Raw genomic sequence first — 17982 nt, forward strand, 5'->3', positions numbered from 1 at the left:
ATGTATTCAGTAGACACAACTTTAGTTTTTTACTTCGTTAGAAAATGTACCTACCTTTTAGGTGTCAAGTATGGTTTACAGAATTGAAATATCAAAATCTTCGAGAGTGTCAAACAGTATTTAATCGAAAAAAAAATCAATATTTACTTGATTACTGTACTCTTTTATCAGAATTCTTAAAAGTACTCTTTTCATGTGTGAACAATATGGTAACCCTAAGAACTTCATTTTGAAACCTAAATTCAATTTCAAGGAGATTTTTTGAAAATCACCTTTTGACAACTGGACATCTGCTTGACAGCTCCGAACAGTATGTACAAAAACCGACGATGATTCATCAAATTGCTCCCACACGAACTTCAAAAGCTTCAAACCATTCTTCAAACTGGTTTTTAAATAGTTTCCCGGACATAAAAAAAATGATGAAAATTTGGATTTCTTTAACGGTGTTGAGATGATTCCATATGCTAAACCTGCACGTAGAACTGGTTCGAAATTCAATTTCCTATGATTTTTGGTTCCCGGGAACCTATTTAAATCAATTATCAAATTATTTGAAGTTTTTATGTGAGCGATTTGTTGAATCACCCTCGTTGTTTTTGTACTGGTTGTCAAAAGGTGATTTGAAAAAAAATCTCTTCAAAATTGATTTTAGGTATCAAAATGAAGTTCTTAAAACCTGAAAAAACATTAGAAGAGTTTTCGAAATTTAAAAACTAAATTCCCTATCTAATATTTTTTAATCTTTTTCACTGTGGGCACGCCGTGTAATTCGCGCGAATGAACAAACCAAAACAAACGGAAAAACAATGCAAAAGCATTTTTGCTTCTGTCAGATCGTGGTGGTCCCAGTGGTCCAAGATTTGTTGAGTGTTGAGTTTCGATCGTGTAGTGAGCTGTAATATCTAGATTCTTAAAAAAAAAGCATTGACAGGAAGCGGTCTAGACGTCAGAAACCATAAAAAATAGGGGGATCGTTTCCCGGGAGAATGTCCCTTACAACGACGGTGACGGAATGTTGCCGCTGCTGTTTGATAAAAGAGGACGACATGGTGTACGTGTTCGACATTCTGGATGAGTTCGACAGCAAGATTTGCGATCTGATTGAAAGCTGCGGTGATGTTACGGTAAGATTCCGATTTAGTAGGTACATTAAACACCGGCATCCCACTCATATCACATACCTTTCCTAGATCACAGAGGATGACCCATACTCGAAACACCTTTGCGGCAATTGTTTGAACGATTTGGCCAATGCAACAAGATTCCGACAGCGATGCCACAGAACTATGGACATCTTGCTAAACATGACCATCGAAACAAAGGAACCAACCCTGTTGGAGAACGACCAATACCAGGAGGAAGACACCGCAGATTCAAAGAATAGATTGATCGAAGAGATCATATTGGAACAAGTTGAAGAGGACACAGAGGTAGAGGAAATGATAGAGCTTCCCGAAAACCAGAACTCGAACGATGACTTCCAATCCAGCAGCATTCAATACATCATCACTGAAGAACCGGCTGCGGTGGAGCTGCCGAGCATCAAGTATGAAAGAGTAATCGCACTTCCAAACACGTTTGAAAATGAAATAGAAACCATTTGCGTCCAGGAATTGGATCCACATCAGGATCATGACAAAATAGTCTCGGTGATACCGCCTGTTCAAAAAGAAATCATGTCAGCTCGACCGAGGCCGGCCCAACTGAATTTTGTGTGCCAACACTGTGGGGCAGGATTTGCTATGCAAAAGAATCTTAGCAAACACCTTTTGATACATCGTAATTATGCATGTGAAGTATGCTCAATCGTGTTCAAGAGGTAAGATTAAAATAGTCGACTTGTTATTGAAAATTCTACTCAAAATTGCGGTATCTTACTAATACTTTGTTTTCAGTGGTCAAGACTTGGCTGCCCATCAACTGAACCACGCCACCAAAGATCGTTCGCTCGAGACCGGAGATCCTTCGAGTTCGCTAACGGAGGACACGGAACCAGAAGCCAAAAAGTGTCAAAACCCGAAAAAGAATCATCCCTGTTCGTACTGTGGCAAAGCGTTTGCCTCGAACTCGGCTCTGGTGGCCCACATTCGAGTGCATACGCAAGAGCGGCCGTTTCCCTGCAGCTATTGCCAGAAACGGTTCCGGACGGTTGGAGCGCTGGAACTGCACGAGCGGCGTCACAGCGGAGTGAAACCGTACAAGTGCGATTTTTGCGGCAAGGGATTCGCCGAGAGCAGTAATCTGAAGGTAGGATTATTATCTAATTTTCCTCTTTGTTAGCACTGACCAATAATGATCGAGTTTATTCTTGCACCTCACCTAATGCCTCATTGTGCATTTGGTATCATTTGCTAATTTATAAGTTAGCTTTCATATCACGTAAAAACATATTGTGAAACAACCATAATTTCCTTAAAATAATGAGATTGAATAATTGTCCCTCGAATTCTCTTTCCATCTTGCCCACGTCTACTTCGGGCGAAACCGGAATTGTATTCCGGGCACTATGGTTGTACATAGGATGGTAAAAAAATATGATTTGACCGTAGGTGGTCATTTGAAAAGTCGATCGAATTCTTCGCAACGCAAATCAAATCATATTTTCAAAGTATGATTGAACGGAAAGCTTTTAAAATAAGGTGGATGTAGCTTGAGAATAACGACTAAAACATTTCAATTGATATTTTTGCCCACCATATCATTATTCGCCAACACAGTGCAACGCGCACATCATTCTCTGTGATTGTGAAATACGATGTTTCCTATGCAGAAAATTCACGCACACTTTTGCTTGCATCCTTCCTAGACGATGAAAGCTTGTTGTTTACATTTTACCGACGGGGAAAAAGCGATTTATTTGATTAATTGAACAGCTTTTGCTGTATTCTGCAGCAGTGAAGTCCATCTTTGAAGTGCTACAGAGCTCTTGTGTGGTGTGAATTGAAGGTTGGTTCAACAAGTGCATCTGGTGAAGTGAAAACTGGGTAGGGTAAAAATTTACTTCGTCATGCGCTAATTCCCGTTACATCAGACGGAAAATAGCCAATCATTACGGATATGTTGATTTACCTTTCTCCAATGTCTCATTAGATGGAATCCAAAAGATGTATAACGAGACTCTTTTTTACTGAAAATCGAATAATTACATAAAATGTCTCGTTTCAACTTTACTCCACTTACGAGTTGACGTTTTCTCTCGTTTCGCGTACGAGGCAACCGCACCAAAGGCAGCAGCTTGCCCAATTGTTCTTCGTCACCGTCCAATTTTCGCTTCGCCATATTCACCTGTTGAACCACCACCCCCGGCGAAGACTGGCGCTCGAGCCTAGCTATTTAGCACTGTAGTTGGAGGAAATGCCAATGCAGAACCCGTAGCTTCCGGGAAGGTAAGCCCAGCTCCCTGGGTTAGTGGGTTGGTGTCAGGCCCTGCGAGCCAGCCGTAAAAAAGACTAGCACCGGAAAATCAACAAGAGAAGAATGCGAACCGATACCAATGGCGACGACCACAGCGACGAAAAGGGACTTGCGATTGGAAGCTCGGTACGTGGAACTGCAGATCTCTCAACTTCATCGGGAGCACCCGCATACTCGCCGATATACTGAAGGACCGCGGGTTCGGAATCGTAGCGCTGCAGGAGGTGTGTTGGACAGGATCTATGGTGCGAACGTTTAGAGGTAATCATACCATCTACCAGAGTTGCGGCAACACACGTGAGCTGGGAACAGCTTTTATAGTGATGGGCGACATGCAGAGGCGCGTGATCGGTTGGTGGCCGATCGACGAAAGAATGTGCAGGTTGAGAATCAAGGGCCGATTCTTCAACATTAGCATAATAAACGTGCACAGCCCTCACTCCGGAAGCACTGATGATGACAAAGACGCATTTTACGCGCAGCTCGAACGCGAGTACGACCGCTGCCCAAACCACGACGTCAAGATCATCATAGGGGATCTAAACGCTCAGGTAGGCCAGGAGGAGGAATTCAGACCGACGATTGGAAAGTTCAGCGCCCACCAGCTGACGAACGAAAATGGCCTACGCCTCATCGATTTCGCCGCCTCCAAGAACATGGCCATTCGTAGCACCTTCTTCCAGCACAGCCTCCCGTATCGTTACACCTGGAGATCACCACAGCAGACGGAATCTCAAATCGACCACGTTCTGATTGATGGACGGCACTTCTCCGACATTATCGACGTCAGGACCTATCGTGGCGCTAATATCGACTCCGATCACTACTTGGTGATGGTTAAACTGCGCCCAAAACTCTCCGTTATTAACAACGTACATTACCGGCGGCCGCCCCGGTACGATCTAGAGCGACTGAAGCAACCGAATGTCGCCACCGCATACGCGCAGAATCTCGAGGCAGCGTTGCCGGACGAGGGTGTGCTCAATGTGGCCCCTCTAGAGGACTGCTGGAGTACAATCAAAGCAGCCATCAACAACGCAGCTGAGAGCACTATCGGGTACGTAGAACGGAATCGACGAAACGATTGGTTCGACGAGGAGTGCAGAGCGGTTCTGGAGGAGAAGGATGCAGCGCGGGCGGTAATGCTGCAGCATGGAACCCGACAGAATGTGGAGCGATACAGACAGAAGCGGAAGCAGCAGACCCGTCTTTTCCGGGAGAAAAAGCGCCGCCTGGAAGAAGCGGAGTGCGAGGAAATGGAACTGCTGTGCCGTTCACAGGAAACACGTAAGTTCTACCAGAAGCTCAACGCATCCCGCAAAGGCTACGTGCCGCAAGCCGAAATCTGCAGGGATAAGGACGGGAGCCTCCTGACGGACAAACGTGAGGTGATCGAAAGGTGGAAGCAGCAATTCGACGAGCACCTGAATGGCGAAGAGAATGTAGGCACGGAGGACCAAGGCAGCGGAGGAAATGACTATGTTGGTGCAGCAGAGGACGGGAACGAACCAACTCCCACGCTGAGGGAAGTTAAGGATGCCATCCACCAGCTCAAAAACAACAAAGCGGCTGGTAAGGACGGTATCGCAGCGGAACTCATCAAGATGGGCCCGGAAAAGTTGGCCACCTGTCTGCACCAGTTAGTAGTCAAGATCTGGGAAACCGAACAGCTACCGGAGGAGTGGAAGGAAGGGATAATCTGTCCCATCCACAAGAAAGGCGACAAGTTAATGTGTGAGAACTTTCGAGCGATCACCATTTTGAATGCCGCCTATAAAGTGCTATCCCAGATCATCTTCCGTCGTCTTTCACCTAAAGTAAATGAGTTCGTGGGAAGTTACCAAGCCGGTTTCATCGACGGCCGGTCGACAACAGACCAGATCTTCACCGTACGGCAAATCCTCCAGAAATGCCGTGAATACCAGGTCCCAACGCATCACCTGTTCATCGACTTCAAAGCGGCATACGACAGTATCGACCGCACAGAGCTATGGAAAATTATGGACGAGAACAGCTTTCCCGGGAAGCTGACTAGACTGATAAGAGCAACGATGGACGGTGTGCAGAACAGCGTAAGGATTTCGGTTGAACTATCCAGTTCATTTGAATCTCGACGGGGACTACGACAAGGTGATGGACTTTCCTGCCTACTATTCAACATCGCCCTGGAAGGTGTTATGCGACGAGCCGGGCTCAACAGCCGGGGTACGATCTTCACGAAATCCAGCCAATTTGTATGTTTTGCGGATGACATGGATATTATTGCTAGGACATTTGGAACGGTGGCAGAACAGTACACCCGCCTGAAACGTGAAGCAGCAAAGGTCGGACTGGTGGTGAATGCGGCTAAGACAAAGTACATGCTGGTAGGTGGGACTGAGCGAGACAGGACAAGCCTTGGCAGCAATGTTACGATAGACGGGGATACTTTCGAGGTGGTAGAAGAATTCGTCTACCTCGGTTCCTTGCTAACGGCTGACAATAACGTGAGCCGTGAAATACGAAGGCGCATCATCAGTGGAAGTCGTGCCTATTATGGGCTCCAGAAGAAACTGCGGTCAAAAAAGATTCACCCCCGCACCAAATGTACCATGTACAAGACGTTAATAAGACCGGTGGTTCTCTACGGGCACGAGACGTGGACGATGCTCGAGGAGGACATGCAAGCACTCGGAGTTTTCGAGCGACGGGTGCTAAGGACGATCTTCGGCGGCGTGCAGGAGAACGGTGTGTGGCGGAGAAGGATGAACCACGAGCTCGCTGCACTTTATGGCGAACCCAGCATCCAGAAGGTAGCCAAAGCCGGAAGGATACGGTGGGCAGGGCATGTTGCAAGAATGCCGGACAACAACCCTGCAAAGTTGGTGTTTGCTAACCATCCGGTTGGTACAAGGCGTGGAGCGCAGAGAGCACGATGGGCGGACCAGGTGGAGCGTGATCTGGCGAGTGTTGGGCGTGGCCGACGTTGGAGAGCTGCAGCTGCAAATCGAGTATTATGGCGGCAAATTGTTGATTCAGTATTATCATGAATTTGATGTTAACTAAATAAATGAATGAAATGGACCAACCGTCAATTCACACCCCACAAAAAACTCCGTGGCACTTCAAAGTTGGATTTCACTGCTGTAAAAAGCAGTAAAAGTTTTACCACAGACAAACAGACGTAACACTTGCGAAATTTCCATCGACCACGCTTTTAACGATCATTTTAAATTTTCACAGTTGTGGCTTTCACAACCAGAGGCGCGCGCATCGTTTTTCTATGCGTTTGACATTTCACACTAGCGCCTTCTGTTGACGATATTGCACAACACAGTGATTCGTGCAACTTTTCCACCAGGTGATGGTAGTGTGAACTGAGCGATGAATTTCCATGAAAATCGTTGAAGGTGTTACGTCTGTTTATCTGTGGTTTTACATTTGATCAATTGTAATTTATCAATTAATTTTCCCGTCGGCCATTGATTTTAGCAACCTGCGGTTCATTCTTAAGCTTAAGCTTGATTGCCCACTCGCAGTTGCTATGCTACTCCAGTATCGCCAGATTAGCTACACACACAAGGAACTAATGGGATAGCTGCTTGGGACTAACAGGCATCTTCAGTTCGTGAGCGCTGGTGGTCTTCTATTTTTAGGCGAAATTGGCGCCCGCTATGTCCCCTGGCCAAGATCACAGGGTTTGACGGTATTAAAGTGAAGGATGTTAATTGTAATTCTTGTAATGAAAATATCACCTTTAACACTTTAATGCGCCTCCAACGGTTCATTGCGAACCGGCTGCTACAGATGGAGTATGGCTGATTTATCAGAAATGCTCGATATATAGGAGGAACCTGCTGGGGCCTAGTAGTTTCTATACCCAGGAAACAGTTCCGGTCGATTGAGTCTAGGAGGGTACCGAGAGTCGTTGTGAATCATAATGAAAATATTTGTGTTTTGTGACGGGTCTCGGAATCTTTTTTGAGTCAGCAGACTTTGAACTGTTGCATGGGCTTCCCACTTTTTGGTTAGTTTTAACAAATACACTAAAAAATTCAATTTAAATATGAAATAATTAGTAGTGTCTCGTGTATTCAATTTGCTAATACATAGGTCTCAACATTTGATGTGCTTTCGTGATTTAATTTTCTCTTTAATTATTTTTATATCTAATAGTTTTGTGACTAAACCCTAATATGTTTCATACCTAGTGCCTAATGATATTTTCTTGCGATATCAATTCAAAATAACTAAAATACTAATAGTGGGAAGTGCAGCATTTAATAGTGCATGCTTATAGATTCGAAGCTAACGTGTGATCAAGACGAAATCGACAAAAACTGACTACTTAGACTTTGACTAACGTACACTATTTATGACAAATTAGATTTTTTTTGCATTTTCGGCTGTATGGAAGGTTTTCTTTAATTTTGACCTATTTGGACCTTTCTAATAGTGCTAGGGATGTGGACGAAATACAACTTGCAAAGATAAAAAAACAGTACTAAAATAAGGATCAACAAAAATGGACATAACAAACACATCGATCATCTAACAGATCATAGGCACACCAAAGATTACTGAACTATATGGCAGACCATAAATTTGAACAATAACATTATTTAAACCTAGACATGACAAAAAAACACAAATACAAAATCGACCAAATGACAATAAACCGAAACTTTCACACCTTCTGAGTCAGTACGCAACAGTGTCTTACTGGACGACATGTCCGTGCACGGCTGGTGAACTGCTTCTGAAGGAATACGTTCTCTATCCTATCCAAAGGCCTAGTGAACTGTCGTTGTCCGCGCAAACGCATCGTGCTCTTCCATATAGACGCGAGACGATTGTGCACACAGTGATGGGAGAGGTTTCTACGTCCCTCGGCGTGCCGCTAGGAACCTTTCAAAAAAAAAAAAAAAAAAAAAAAAAAAAAATTGGCGCCCGCTATGTCAGGTTGCAGGTCAATGTGGGGAAGGGGAAGGAAATCGCTTGTTGCCAACAGACCGTTGCCCGCACAGGGTCATGCGGATGTCGGAGTGCTGGTAGGAAATGTTTATTTTTTGCACTGCGTTCACGCATTGGTGCATGGATGCCACTGATAGATGAAGTTATACATTTTTTTAAGATTACTGCGAAGCGGCACAGTTCGTTTAGTTCAATAACTCATCGTTATAGGTATGATATGTTGGCACTGTGCTGTGCCATGCTGTATCATGATAGGGTGGGGCGGGGCAAGATGAGTCACCTAAGGATGGATCACCGTAACTTTGTAAATACAAATCGTATTGGTTTGTATTCGTCCGCTACTCTTTAATACACTAGTTAGCTATGCTAAAAGACGATAAAAAGTTCATTAAATACAAAATATGATGTTAAACAAGCAGTTTTAAAAGTGATCGATTTTGCGCCCTGAAAAAAGTGCGGGGCAAGTGTGAATACTGGGCAACTAAACTGGAACAATCCGTTCCCAGTCATCTTAGCAAACTGCAGTAGAATCACTTGGCATAATACGGAACCTCCCGGTGATTGCGACTTGCTCCGCCAACAGTCCACTCGTCAATGAGGCAGCATCACACTGACGACGACCCCGTCATGGTGCTGGCTGTCACTGATGCTTGCTAGGGGAAATACACGCATGGAGAATGCTACTCAGCTTTGTTCATACCCCACATTCTCCCTCTTCTCCGAAAAAAAAAGTTTTCTTACTAGCAGGCTTGTTATTTTTACGCTCAAACCCTCAATTTCGTTCTCTTCATCCTTATGGCACCAATGCAACAAGATACACTTCAAGATACAAGAATTTAGACGAATGGCCACATTTACTTTTTTGTTTAGTAAACGCACTTTTGTTAATATCGAACCTATATCATTTGATTGATAACTTGCAATGCTAACCGATCATTTATGGGGTTTTGCTGAGCTCCAATAAAAATAACTACAACACACGCAGTTAGGTGATTCGTCTTCTCTCCTTCAAGCGCACGTCTCGTTATGTAGCCGGCCCTGTTATTCTCTCACTCAAACCAATCGTTATTCACGATTGCGAAAATTCGACGCATTCAACGAAAACGAACATATTTTGTAAGAATTATTTGTCAAAAAAGAAAAAAACAAGAGATTAACGAATTTGAGATTTATCAGACTAAAGATTCCGTATATCATACAACTCCATTTTCAATGTTTCAATGTGATGGTACAGATGGACCATATATAACGCACAAATTTCCTTCATCATACGAAAATAGATTCTACAAAACGAATTCGAAAGAGGTTCTGCAACATATTTTCAGTAGATATGTTTTCATTGCGTACTTCGAATTTTAAACTGTTTTACGGTATGCAATTTTTATGGGCGGTTTTCATTACACGTCCCTGCATTTTCCTCACGCACAGCTTTCGGCAGTTATCATGCAACGCCATTCCCTTAGACGGGTTTCTTTACACATCGCTGCATTTTCCTGATGCAAACAATTTTCGGCAGTTTTTCAATAATGCTATTTCCTTGAATGGATTTCATTTCACGTCCCTGTATTTTCCTTATGCAGAAAAATTTTCGGCGGCTATCCAACAACGCCTTTACCTTGGACGGTTTTCACTACACGTCCCTGCATTTTCTTTATGCAGAATAATTTTCGGCGGTTATCTAAAATTGCCGTTTCCTTGGACGGTTTTCATTACACGTCCCTGCATTTTCCTTATGCAGAAAAATTGTCGGCGGTTATCCAACAACGCCTTTACCTTGGACGGTTTTCACTACACGTCCCTGCATTTTCTTTATGCAGAATAATTTTCGGCAGTTATCCAAAAATGCCGTTTCCTTGGACGGTTTTCATTGCACGTCCCTGCATTTTCCTTATGCAGAAAAATTGTCGGTGGTTATCCAACAACGCCTTTACCTTGGACGGTTTTCACTACACGTCCCTGCATTTTCTTTATGCAGAATAATTTTCGGCGGTTATCTAAAATTGCCGTTTCCTTGGACGGTTTTCATTACACGTCCCTGCATTTTCCTTATGCAGAAAAATTGTCGGCGGTTATCCAACAACGCCTTTACCTTGGACGGTTTTCACTACACGTCCCTGCATTTTCTTTATGCAGAATAATTTTCGGCGGTTATCTAAAATTGCCGTTTCCTTGGACGGTTTTCATTACACGTCCCTGCATTTTCCTTATGCAGAAAAATTTTCGGCGGTTCGACACGCCATTAATTTGCCCAACCAAAAAACCCGAGCAAAAACCAACCCAATCAACCAACGCCGCGAGTATTTTACGGCAACATTCACAATAGTCAAACACCTCTACCATCATGCATTTACTGTTCAACCGAGCGACAACACGAGCATGTACGATCCGAGGAATTAACGAAAGCGCGACCATCCATGCCGAGCAAGAACATGAAGAAACATGCATGCAATCATCGACCGACCACCTATCCACAGCGTGCTACCAGTCGACAACAAAAATCAACCACGTCACCGCGCCTTTCTTCATGTGTTTGTGCTAGAACCAAGGCTAAAACAGAACGCGGTTGGAAAAACAAAAACTTTCCGCGCTCTAGCTTTCGTCAGGAACCGCAGAATTGCAACACCCACTTCACTGTGTTTGCAGCACCACCACACACTTCACACACCAAAACGATTTGTTTTCTCTCACTGTTTTTATGCCAAGTGATTCTACCTATTTTATGATTAACTTGTTGTTGATTATGATGCACTCCTGGCAGGATCGCCAATGTGAATACTAGGCAACTAAACTGGAACAATCCGTTCCCAGTCATCTTAGCAAACTGCAGTAGAATCACTTGGCATAATACGGAACCTCCCGGTGATTGCGACTTGCTCCGCCAACAGTCCACTCGTCAATGAGGCAGCATCACACTGACGACGACCCCGTCATGGTGCTGGCTGTCACTGATGCTTGCTAGGGGAAATACACGCATGGAGAATGCTACTCAGCTTTGTTCATACCCCACAGCAAGATGGGTCACCTTTTAAGTAATTCACATTTTCTCAACGAAAAACGTCAAAATATAAGATTTGTTCCGCATTCATATATGCTCCATATCAATACTGAGTAAACAAGAGCTACTAGCAAACATTTTATAAATTTATTTGGAATATAAAAAACTTTACGATTTGAGTGGTCCTAAAGCGTGTCCTAAAGCGACTTGAAAATCGATATGTTTTCACTAAAAAAATATCATAATTTTATGTTATAATTTTGAGCGTTCATTCCGCTTGATTGAAGTCATTTATGAGATAGTATTGTAATAAAATATAATTATCTTTTGAATGCTCCAAAAATGCGTTCAAAATTGAAGGTGACCCATCTTGCCCCGCGGCCGTTTATATGGAGATTATATGGAATGTATCGCATAAGAAAAATGGCTAAAAACCATTTTATTTTTTGTTTCCAATGAGAGTGATTAATTTTTCAATCAATGCCCCAAACTTTTGTATATTCATGCAGGTCATCTAACAAAATTATTAACATAATCAAAACATGAGTAATGCGCTCGGAAATGGCACTGACCCATCTTGCCCCGCCCCACCCTACAAGTTGGAAAAGGAAAACGGCTTTTTTTCTTCAACCCGTTTCTGGTTCTAGCGATGGCTACGAACATACAAACATGAGATTTATATGTACAGAAGAGAGAGAAAGTAGATAGAAATATACGAATAGGAGGAAAGGGACGAGCCAGGGATTAAACCCAGGACCTTCTGTATATGAATCAGATGCGATAGCCATTAGGCCACCAAGCCCGTCTTTAGCAACCTGCGGTTCATTCTATTCCGAAGGTAATTTTCTATCAAGATATTATCTTAAGAAACTGCTCCGGCTATGTTTGGCTTTACTATTCTGATCGGATATTGTCATTCTGGAACAGGTTTTCAGGCGGGTATAGCTCAAAGAATTGGCATCCCTATCCCACCAATGCAATGTTTTCGTAGCCAGCATAACAGCGGCTCAAGCGTAGGGCTCAAGCTGACAACCTATCTTTCAACACAGCAGCATAATTTTAATGCTGGGTAAGAAAACAAGAAGACCATAACAGTCCCCCGGTATAGCTGGCCATAAACACTAATCCTGCGACCTACACCTAATTTACAGTTCATACAATCGGTACTGTGCTTATTCTAGTGTTTGCGGTTTGACCTGGAATGAAAAAAAAACTGATAGTAATGCAAAGTTAATAAAGTGCTGTTTCACTAACTCGTCTCCGTTTCGAACAAAACGCTTGCAGGTACATCGTCGCATTCACACCCAGGAAAAACCCCACGTGTGCACAATCTGCAATCGTGCCTTTTCCCGAGTTTTCCTGCTGCAGATTCACCAACGAACACACACCGGAGAGCGACCATTTTCGTGCGAGGAATGTGGAAAGCCATTCAACCAACAGGGAGACTTGGCTGCCCATAGACGGACCCACACCGGTGAGCGACCGCACCAGTGCAACGTATGTGGCAAGGGTTTCATCAAGAGCAGTGGTCTCACGTTGCACCGCAAAAAGCATGAACTGCAAGGGCTGCCAACCGAAAAGTTACACATGGTATGGATTGACGCAAAAGAATATGATTTTCCCGCGAGTGAAAGCAATGCAGTCGATATGTCGGGAGACGATATGGTGGAGGAAGACGTCATTGTACCGAGGTGATACAGTTAAATAATTCATGTTCACTGTTGCCTTATTCATTCGGACTGCTTTAGATAGATTGAAAGAATTCCCATTTCATACGGATTAGCTTGAATGCATTTCTTTGAGAGATAATTAAAAGGTAACAAACTTAATCAAAAGCAAAACATGTCATATTTGCCAATACTCTTTGGCTACACGTATAAAGGTTTAGGAGACACAGAAGCGCCAATTATTGTGTTGTACTAGTTAGGTTTTCGAGTTCATATAATATCGTAGGAATTTGTTCGATAGTAAAGAATGACTTACCAGTTTTCTGCATCACTCCTAATACTTATACTTGAAGTTCATCTTGAACAGATACTGGCAGTTGACCTGGGCCACATCGTACACAATGTACTCGTTGTACAGCAGCGAGGTCATCATCTTGGGATCCTGCGTAACTCCTTTACCCAGCGGAATTTCCACGCCATCCGGACGGACGTACGCCTGCTTTGGATCGGGTTGCGTGCGGCCAACACCCTTAGTGCTGTGCTTGTCGGCCGGCAACTTGGTGACGTAGTGAGCCTGCTTGTATTCGATCATGTCGCCCAGCGCAACTTCGCACAAAAGCATGAGCCCAGTAGAGTTCGATGGGCTAGTGCAACAGTAGTTGGCCGATTTGGAAACCATGTCAGCAAAGTAGATACCCTTACCGAACATGTAACCGGTAACTGGTGCTTCCGGCGGAGCGATCTTCAAACCATGCGATAGAATGCCAACATAGTTAGTAAGGCGAGAACCGTGCCACAAAAGTTTGCGATTGTGGAGTTTCTTGAACGGTTTGTACCGACGGTCTTCGCCCTTACGCTTAATTTTGAAGATTTCTGCGATCTCCAATTCATAGGACGTATGCGTTTCGGCATGGGTATTCCTGACGTACTGTTCCAAGATCTTGAATTCTTCCGAGTCTTTTTTGATGGTTTCCATATCCGTTTTGAGTTGCTCGTAATGGGCGTCCAGAGGGTTCTTTTTGTCATCTGTTTCAGCGGTGTTCAAGAAGCTGTAAGCGATTTCAATCTCCGTCAAGCTGTCCAGCATTGCTTGCTTCTCGTTAATTTGCTCGACTGTGTCCAGCACCGTTGGAGTTTCCACCCCAAAGTTGTGCGGAATCAACGTATAGAAGCGATTCGATGCATCGATAAACTGAGAATTGCTGCCTCCGTTTACAATCAACTCGGATATCTCAGTCAAAACCTTCATAGCCGACTGGAGTTGCTTCTGGGAAAGTTTTCCCAACGGCATTTTTTCCATGTCCAGCTCGAACTCCAGCATTACCTTCTTCATGGTATCCACGTCGAACAGCATACGCACAAGATCCTGCACGGCTGGCTCCAGCTTGGATTTGATATTGCTGTTTTCGCTGAGCGTTTTGGTTTCTTCGTCGTTATAATCAATGTCCACCGGGTAGTAAGCTCCCGCATGCTTGTGGAATGCTCCGTGACGATAATCATCCCAGCTATTGCCAGTTTTATCCTGGAAGTGGAACTCGAACGAACCCATCGCATCCAACAATGTGCTGCAACTTTCCACCTTGTTGCCTCCGATGGTCGTACCGATACGACCCCACGATCGGAAGAACCAAAACCTACGAACATGCAAAATTTTAATTTGTACAGAATTTTCAGCTTAAATTTATTTATTCAAATTTATGACAACGATCTCTTGACGTACGACCTTTAAGTTTCAAAAAAAAAAGAAGAACGCAATACTTACTTGTTTCCCTTGTCAGCAACTAGAACCTGCATCTTGAAGTAAGAGTTTTTGTCCGTCTGAATATCCACCTTATTGAGTACGCAATTGTACACTTCCTTGTGCTTTTTGTACACATGGGCAACGTCTTCCAAACCAGAGTCCGGATCAACGGCCAAGCCTCCCTTGAGCTTGAGTGTCATCTTCGAGGGTACCGATTTGGTGTAAATGCTCTTCTTCGATTTGGATTTCTCTTCGTCCTGTGGGATACGACTATGCGGATCTGAACCCCAGTCGCAAATCGATTTGCTGGTGATGTAGGACAGAGCGCCCCCGCTTTTGGCATCCTCTAGAAAATCTTCCGGCACGACCTGAATCTGTAGGTCTTTGGCTTCTTGCATGCGACTGCCCATCCGTTCAACCTCATCCGGCGTGGAAATGATTGCTGCCGTCGTATTAGTGATTTTGGTACCCACTTTACCACCCAATTTCAGAATCTTCTCTTTCAGCTCGTCCTTTGGTGTGGCAGTTTTGCCAATAATGACAAATTGTAGCTCATAAAGTGGTGGTTTCTCCCGTTTAATTTTCGGTTCTTGGGTTTCCTCCTTCTTAACCTTCTTCATCGTAGTGCTGAGACTCGGTGGCACATATTTGATTACCCTGTCGCTGATCACCGATTTGTACTTTTCCAGGAACGGAAAAGCCTTTTTGATTTCAGATGGGACCTTTGTTGGAACTCGGGGAGGCTTCGTGTCCGTATGCAAACACTTGACCCATTCCGTGAGGTTGCCCTCACACATGTAGGCCGACTTCTGCAGAACGTACTGTCCTTTGCATTTCGGACACGGCTTGAGTGCCCCGAACGTCAGAATGTCACAAACACGCTCCAAACAGGCATCGTATCCTTCTGGAATCGCCTGACTGTTACGAGAGAGAATGCTAATCAGATCATTCTTCTTCATATCGTCACCCTTCAGCTTATCACGAATTTTAAAGAAGGCCTTCTGTTGCTGAGCATACAGCTTTTCGTCGATGGCCTCCTGGGCAGAATCGACTTCATCCTTTGGTTCGGACTTGACCTTCTTCGATGGTACATCCTCTTGTTTGATAGCTGGCAGAAGCTCCTTTACCTTGGCTTTGTCTTCTTTTTTCAAATTGTTGAAGCCGGGAAGAGACTCTCCCTTCTCGAAATATCCCAGTTCGGAACGTAGCTATGGATGAATGTTAAATTTTGATTATAGTTAGTTATGATGAATCATGAATGTTATATCGTCTCCTTAATGCTAGAACTGGGTACCTAACTGGTTCGTAGAAATCCCAAGAGCTTGTTTACATTCAAACATAACCACAATAAACAAAGCTTTCTTCGTTGGAACTACGAAAACGCATCATGATTCAGCTTTTAAGAACCAAAAAGTGATCTTTTGATGGGAGCATAAATTTTATCAATCATTTTGTATCCGGACCTTAAGAAATGGGTCACTGCCGACTGGCGGTACGTGGATTTTCCAACCGACTAAATCAGTTGCCCGACCTTATTTTATTATAATTTTAAAAAGTTGATCAATGACTTACCTTGGCAAAACATTCCGCATGATGCCAGAGGGCTTGACCACCATATTTCATTCCAACCTCGGTGGTATAGTCCACTTTCTTGATTCGAACTTCATCCTTCAGAATTTTAATCTCGCACCCTCGACAAACGGCACGACCGGATGCTGCATACTCTACGCCAAAGTCCTTCAGAGCCATACTTTGTTCGGCCGTCCGTTTCTTGCCCTTTCCCTTCCCGGAAGCAGCAGGGGCAACAACTCCATTTCCCAGAGCAGCTGCAAAACCGAAATCGTCGGAAATCTTCCCCATAAAGCATTATCCAATTAGGGACTACTCACCAATTTTCTTCCGCAGTTGCTCCTGATCCTCGTAACGCAGTCCCTCAAAGTGGGCAATGTCACCTTCGGTGGTCGGTCGCAACTTCTGGAAGAAGCACTTCTCGTGATACCACTGGGCTTGCTTGCCATCATGGAACGCCGACTGGACCATCGCCCCAAGGCGGAGCACATCCTTGTCGATCTTGTTCTTGCACAGTTTGCACGAGGCACGATTACTTTTGGCATATTCCGCCACATACGGCAGATTCTGGGCATCCATTATCGCGGAATGTTAGCTCGGAACCCGATAAAATGGATTTTTAAAACGCAACAAAACACAACAGTAATTTTTCAAGCGAAATCACAGCAGTTTTTTCAATTTTCACCGCACGTAGACAGGCAACTGATCCAACAACAACGAATCACACGAAAGTACAGGAATCACGAATGAATGAAAAACCGCGTCGTCTCAGACCCGATCCATCAATCGGCTAGGCTTGAAGCTTGATGGAAAGACAAAGACAGCAAGATTGTTTGTTTATATTTTCAAATGTTTCAAACGAAAGAAATTGGCGCCAAAAACAACAAGATCATTGCAAAAAGCTGGGAAAGCCGGGAAATGCACCTTATACACGGTTAAAAAAAATAATTCAAAAATAAATAATTTATTTTATTTATTAATTTCAGGCCCCTGGCATGAATGAAATTTATCGTAGCCAACATCTAACTGCTTTATACTCATATTCGTGCAAATTGAAACGAGCGTGTAATCAACAAACGCAGCTTTTGTTTGATGTTGTGAGCCACGCTCGAAATCACATTCACAATGCGTGTTTGTTGGGTTGCTTTATTCAACTAATCGCATGCTCCTCTTACCGTACATTAATATTAAAGCGAGTTTGAAGTGTTTCGTGATCATAAGAGGTGGAAAAAATGATTCCAAAAACTGATCAACTAATCAAAATAAACGTTAAACAAAAAATTGTTGATGTTTTCGCATTTGACAGTGGGCGCTATTTACTAGCGCCCAGGACATCCTGTCTACCATGATTCCAATGCATTGATATAGGCCGTGACAGGGGCCTGATTAATTTTATTTATTGCATCTTGCTTTGCTCTTTAGATTACCGTGCAAATGTTCAAACGTTTGAAATATTTGTTCACACGTCAAACACCAAAGGAAGTAGCAAGTAAACAAACCGATTATTCCATGCACCACACGCTAAGCTCAGTTTACCTTTTTTCCAAAAAGTGCACAACCGCAAATATGCGTAAATGATACTCAAATATAGGTAAACAAGACTCAAATATGGGTAGTGTGTACCTAAATATGAGTAATTG

General features: G+C 43.6%; 2 protein-coding genes across 2 annotated transcripts; one reads left to right on the forward strand and one right to left on the reverse strand.

Moving 5' to 3' along the window:
• Positions 1 to 825: 825 nt before the first annotated feature.
• On the forward strand, positions 826 to 13094 carry LOC109405751 (zinc finger protein 615). Its single transcript, XM_019678817.3, has 4 exons — positions 826 to 1127; positions 1194 to 1822; positions 1899 to 2250; positions 12650 to 13094. Exons 1-4 carry the CDS (start codon positions 990 to 992, stop codon positions 13058 to 13060), a joined length of 1530 nt encoding a protein of 509 aa, XP_019534362.3. The 5' UTR covers positions 826 to 989; the 3' UTR covers positions 13061 to 13094.
• A 39-nt stretch (positions 13095 to 13133) lies between these two features.
• Positions 13134 to 17095, reverse strand: LOC109405749 (poly [ADP-ribose] polymerase). Its single transcript, XM_019678816.3, has 4 exons — positions 16663 to 17095; positions 16346 to 16599; positions 14795 to 15981; positions 13134 to 14666 (listed from the first exon to the last, which is right to left on the reverse strand). The coding sequence occupies exons 1-4, from the start codon at positions 16919 to 16921 to the stop codon at positions 13367 to 13369; spliced, it is 3000 nt and encodes a 999-aa protein (XP_019534361.3). The 5' UTR covers positions 16922 to 17095; the 3' UTR covers positions 13134 to 13366.
• Between the last annotated feature and the right edge of the window lie 887 nt (positions 17096 to 17982).

Source organism: Aedes albopictus, chromosome 3 (assembly GCF_035046485.1).
Source record: "Aedes albopictus strain Foshan chromosome 3, AalbF5, whole genome shotgun sequence".
Classification (NCBI taxonomy): Eukaryota; Metazoa; Arthropoda; class Insecta; order Diptera; family Culicidae; genus Aedes; species Aedes albopictus.

Excerpts from the sequence above, each read along its gene's own strand:
- LOC109405749 (XM_019678816.3), bottom strand. The coding sequence starts at position 16,921 with ATGGATGCCCAGAATCTGCCGTATGTGGCGGAATATGCCAAAAGTAAT. Across the intron at positions 16,600-16,662 it reads GCAACTGCGGAAGAAAATTG|CTGCTCTGGGAAATGGAGTT; the intron begins GTGAGTAGTCCC and ends TCGGTTTTGCAG. Across the intron at positions 15,982-16,345 it reads ATGCGGAATGTTTTGCCAAG|CTACGTTCCGAACTGGGATA; the intron begins GTAAGTCATTGA and ends ATTCATCCATAG.
- LOC109405751 (XM_019678817.3), top strand. The coding sequence starts at position 990 with ATGTCCCTTACAACGACGGTGACGGAATGTTGCCGCTGCTGTTTGATA. Across the intron at positions 1,128-1,193 it reads AAAGCTGCGGTGATGTTACG|ATCACAGAGGATGACCCATA; the intron begins GTAAGATTCCGA and ends TACCTTTCCTAG. Across the intron at positions 1,823-1,898 it reads TGCTCAATCGTGTTCAAGAG|TGGTCAAGACTTGGCTGCCC; the intron begins GTAAGATTAAAA and ends CTTTGTTTTCAG.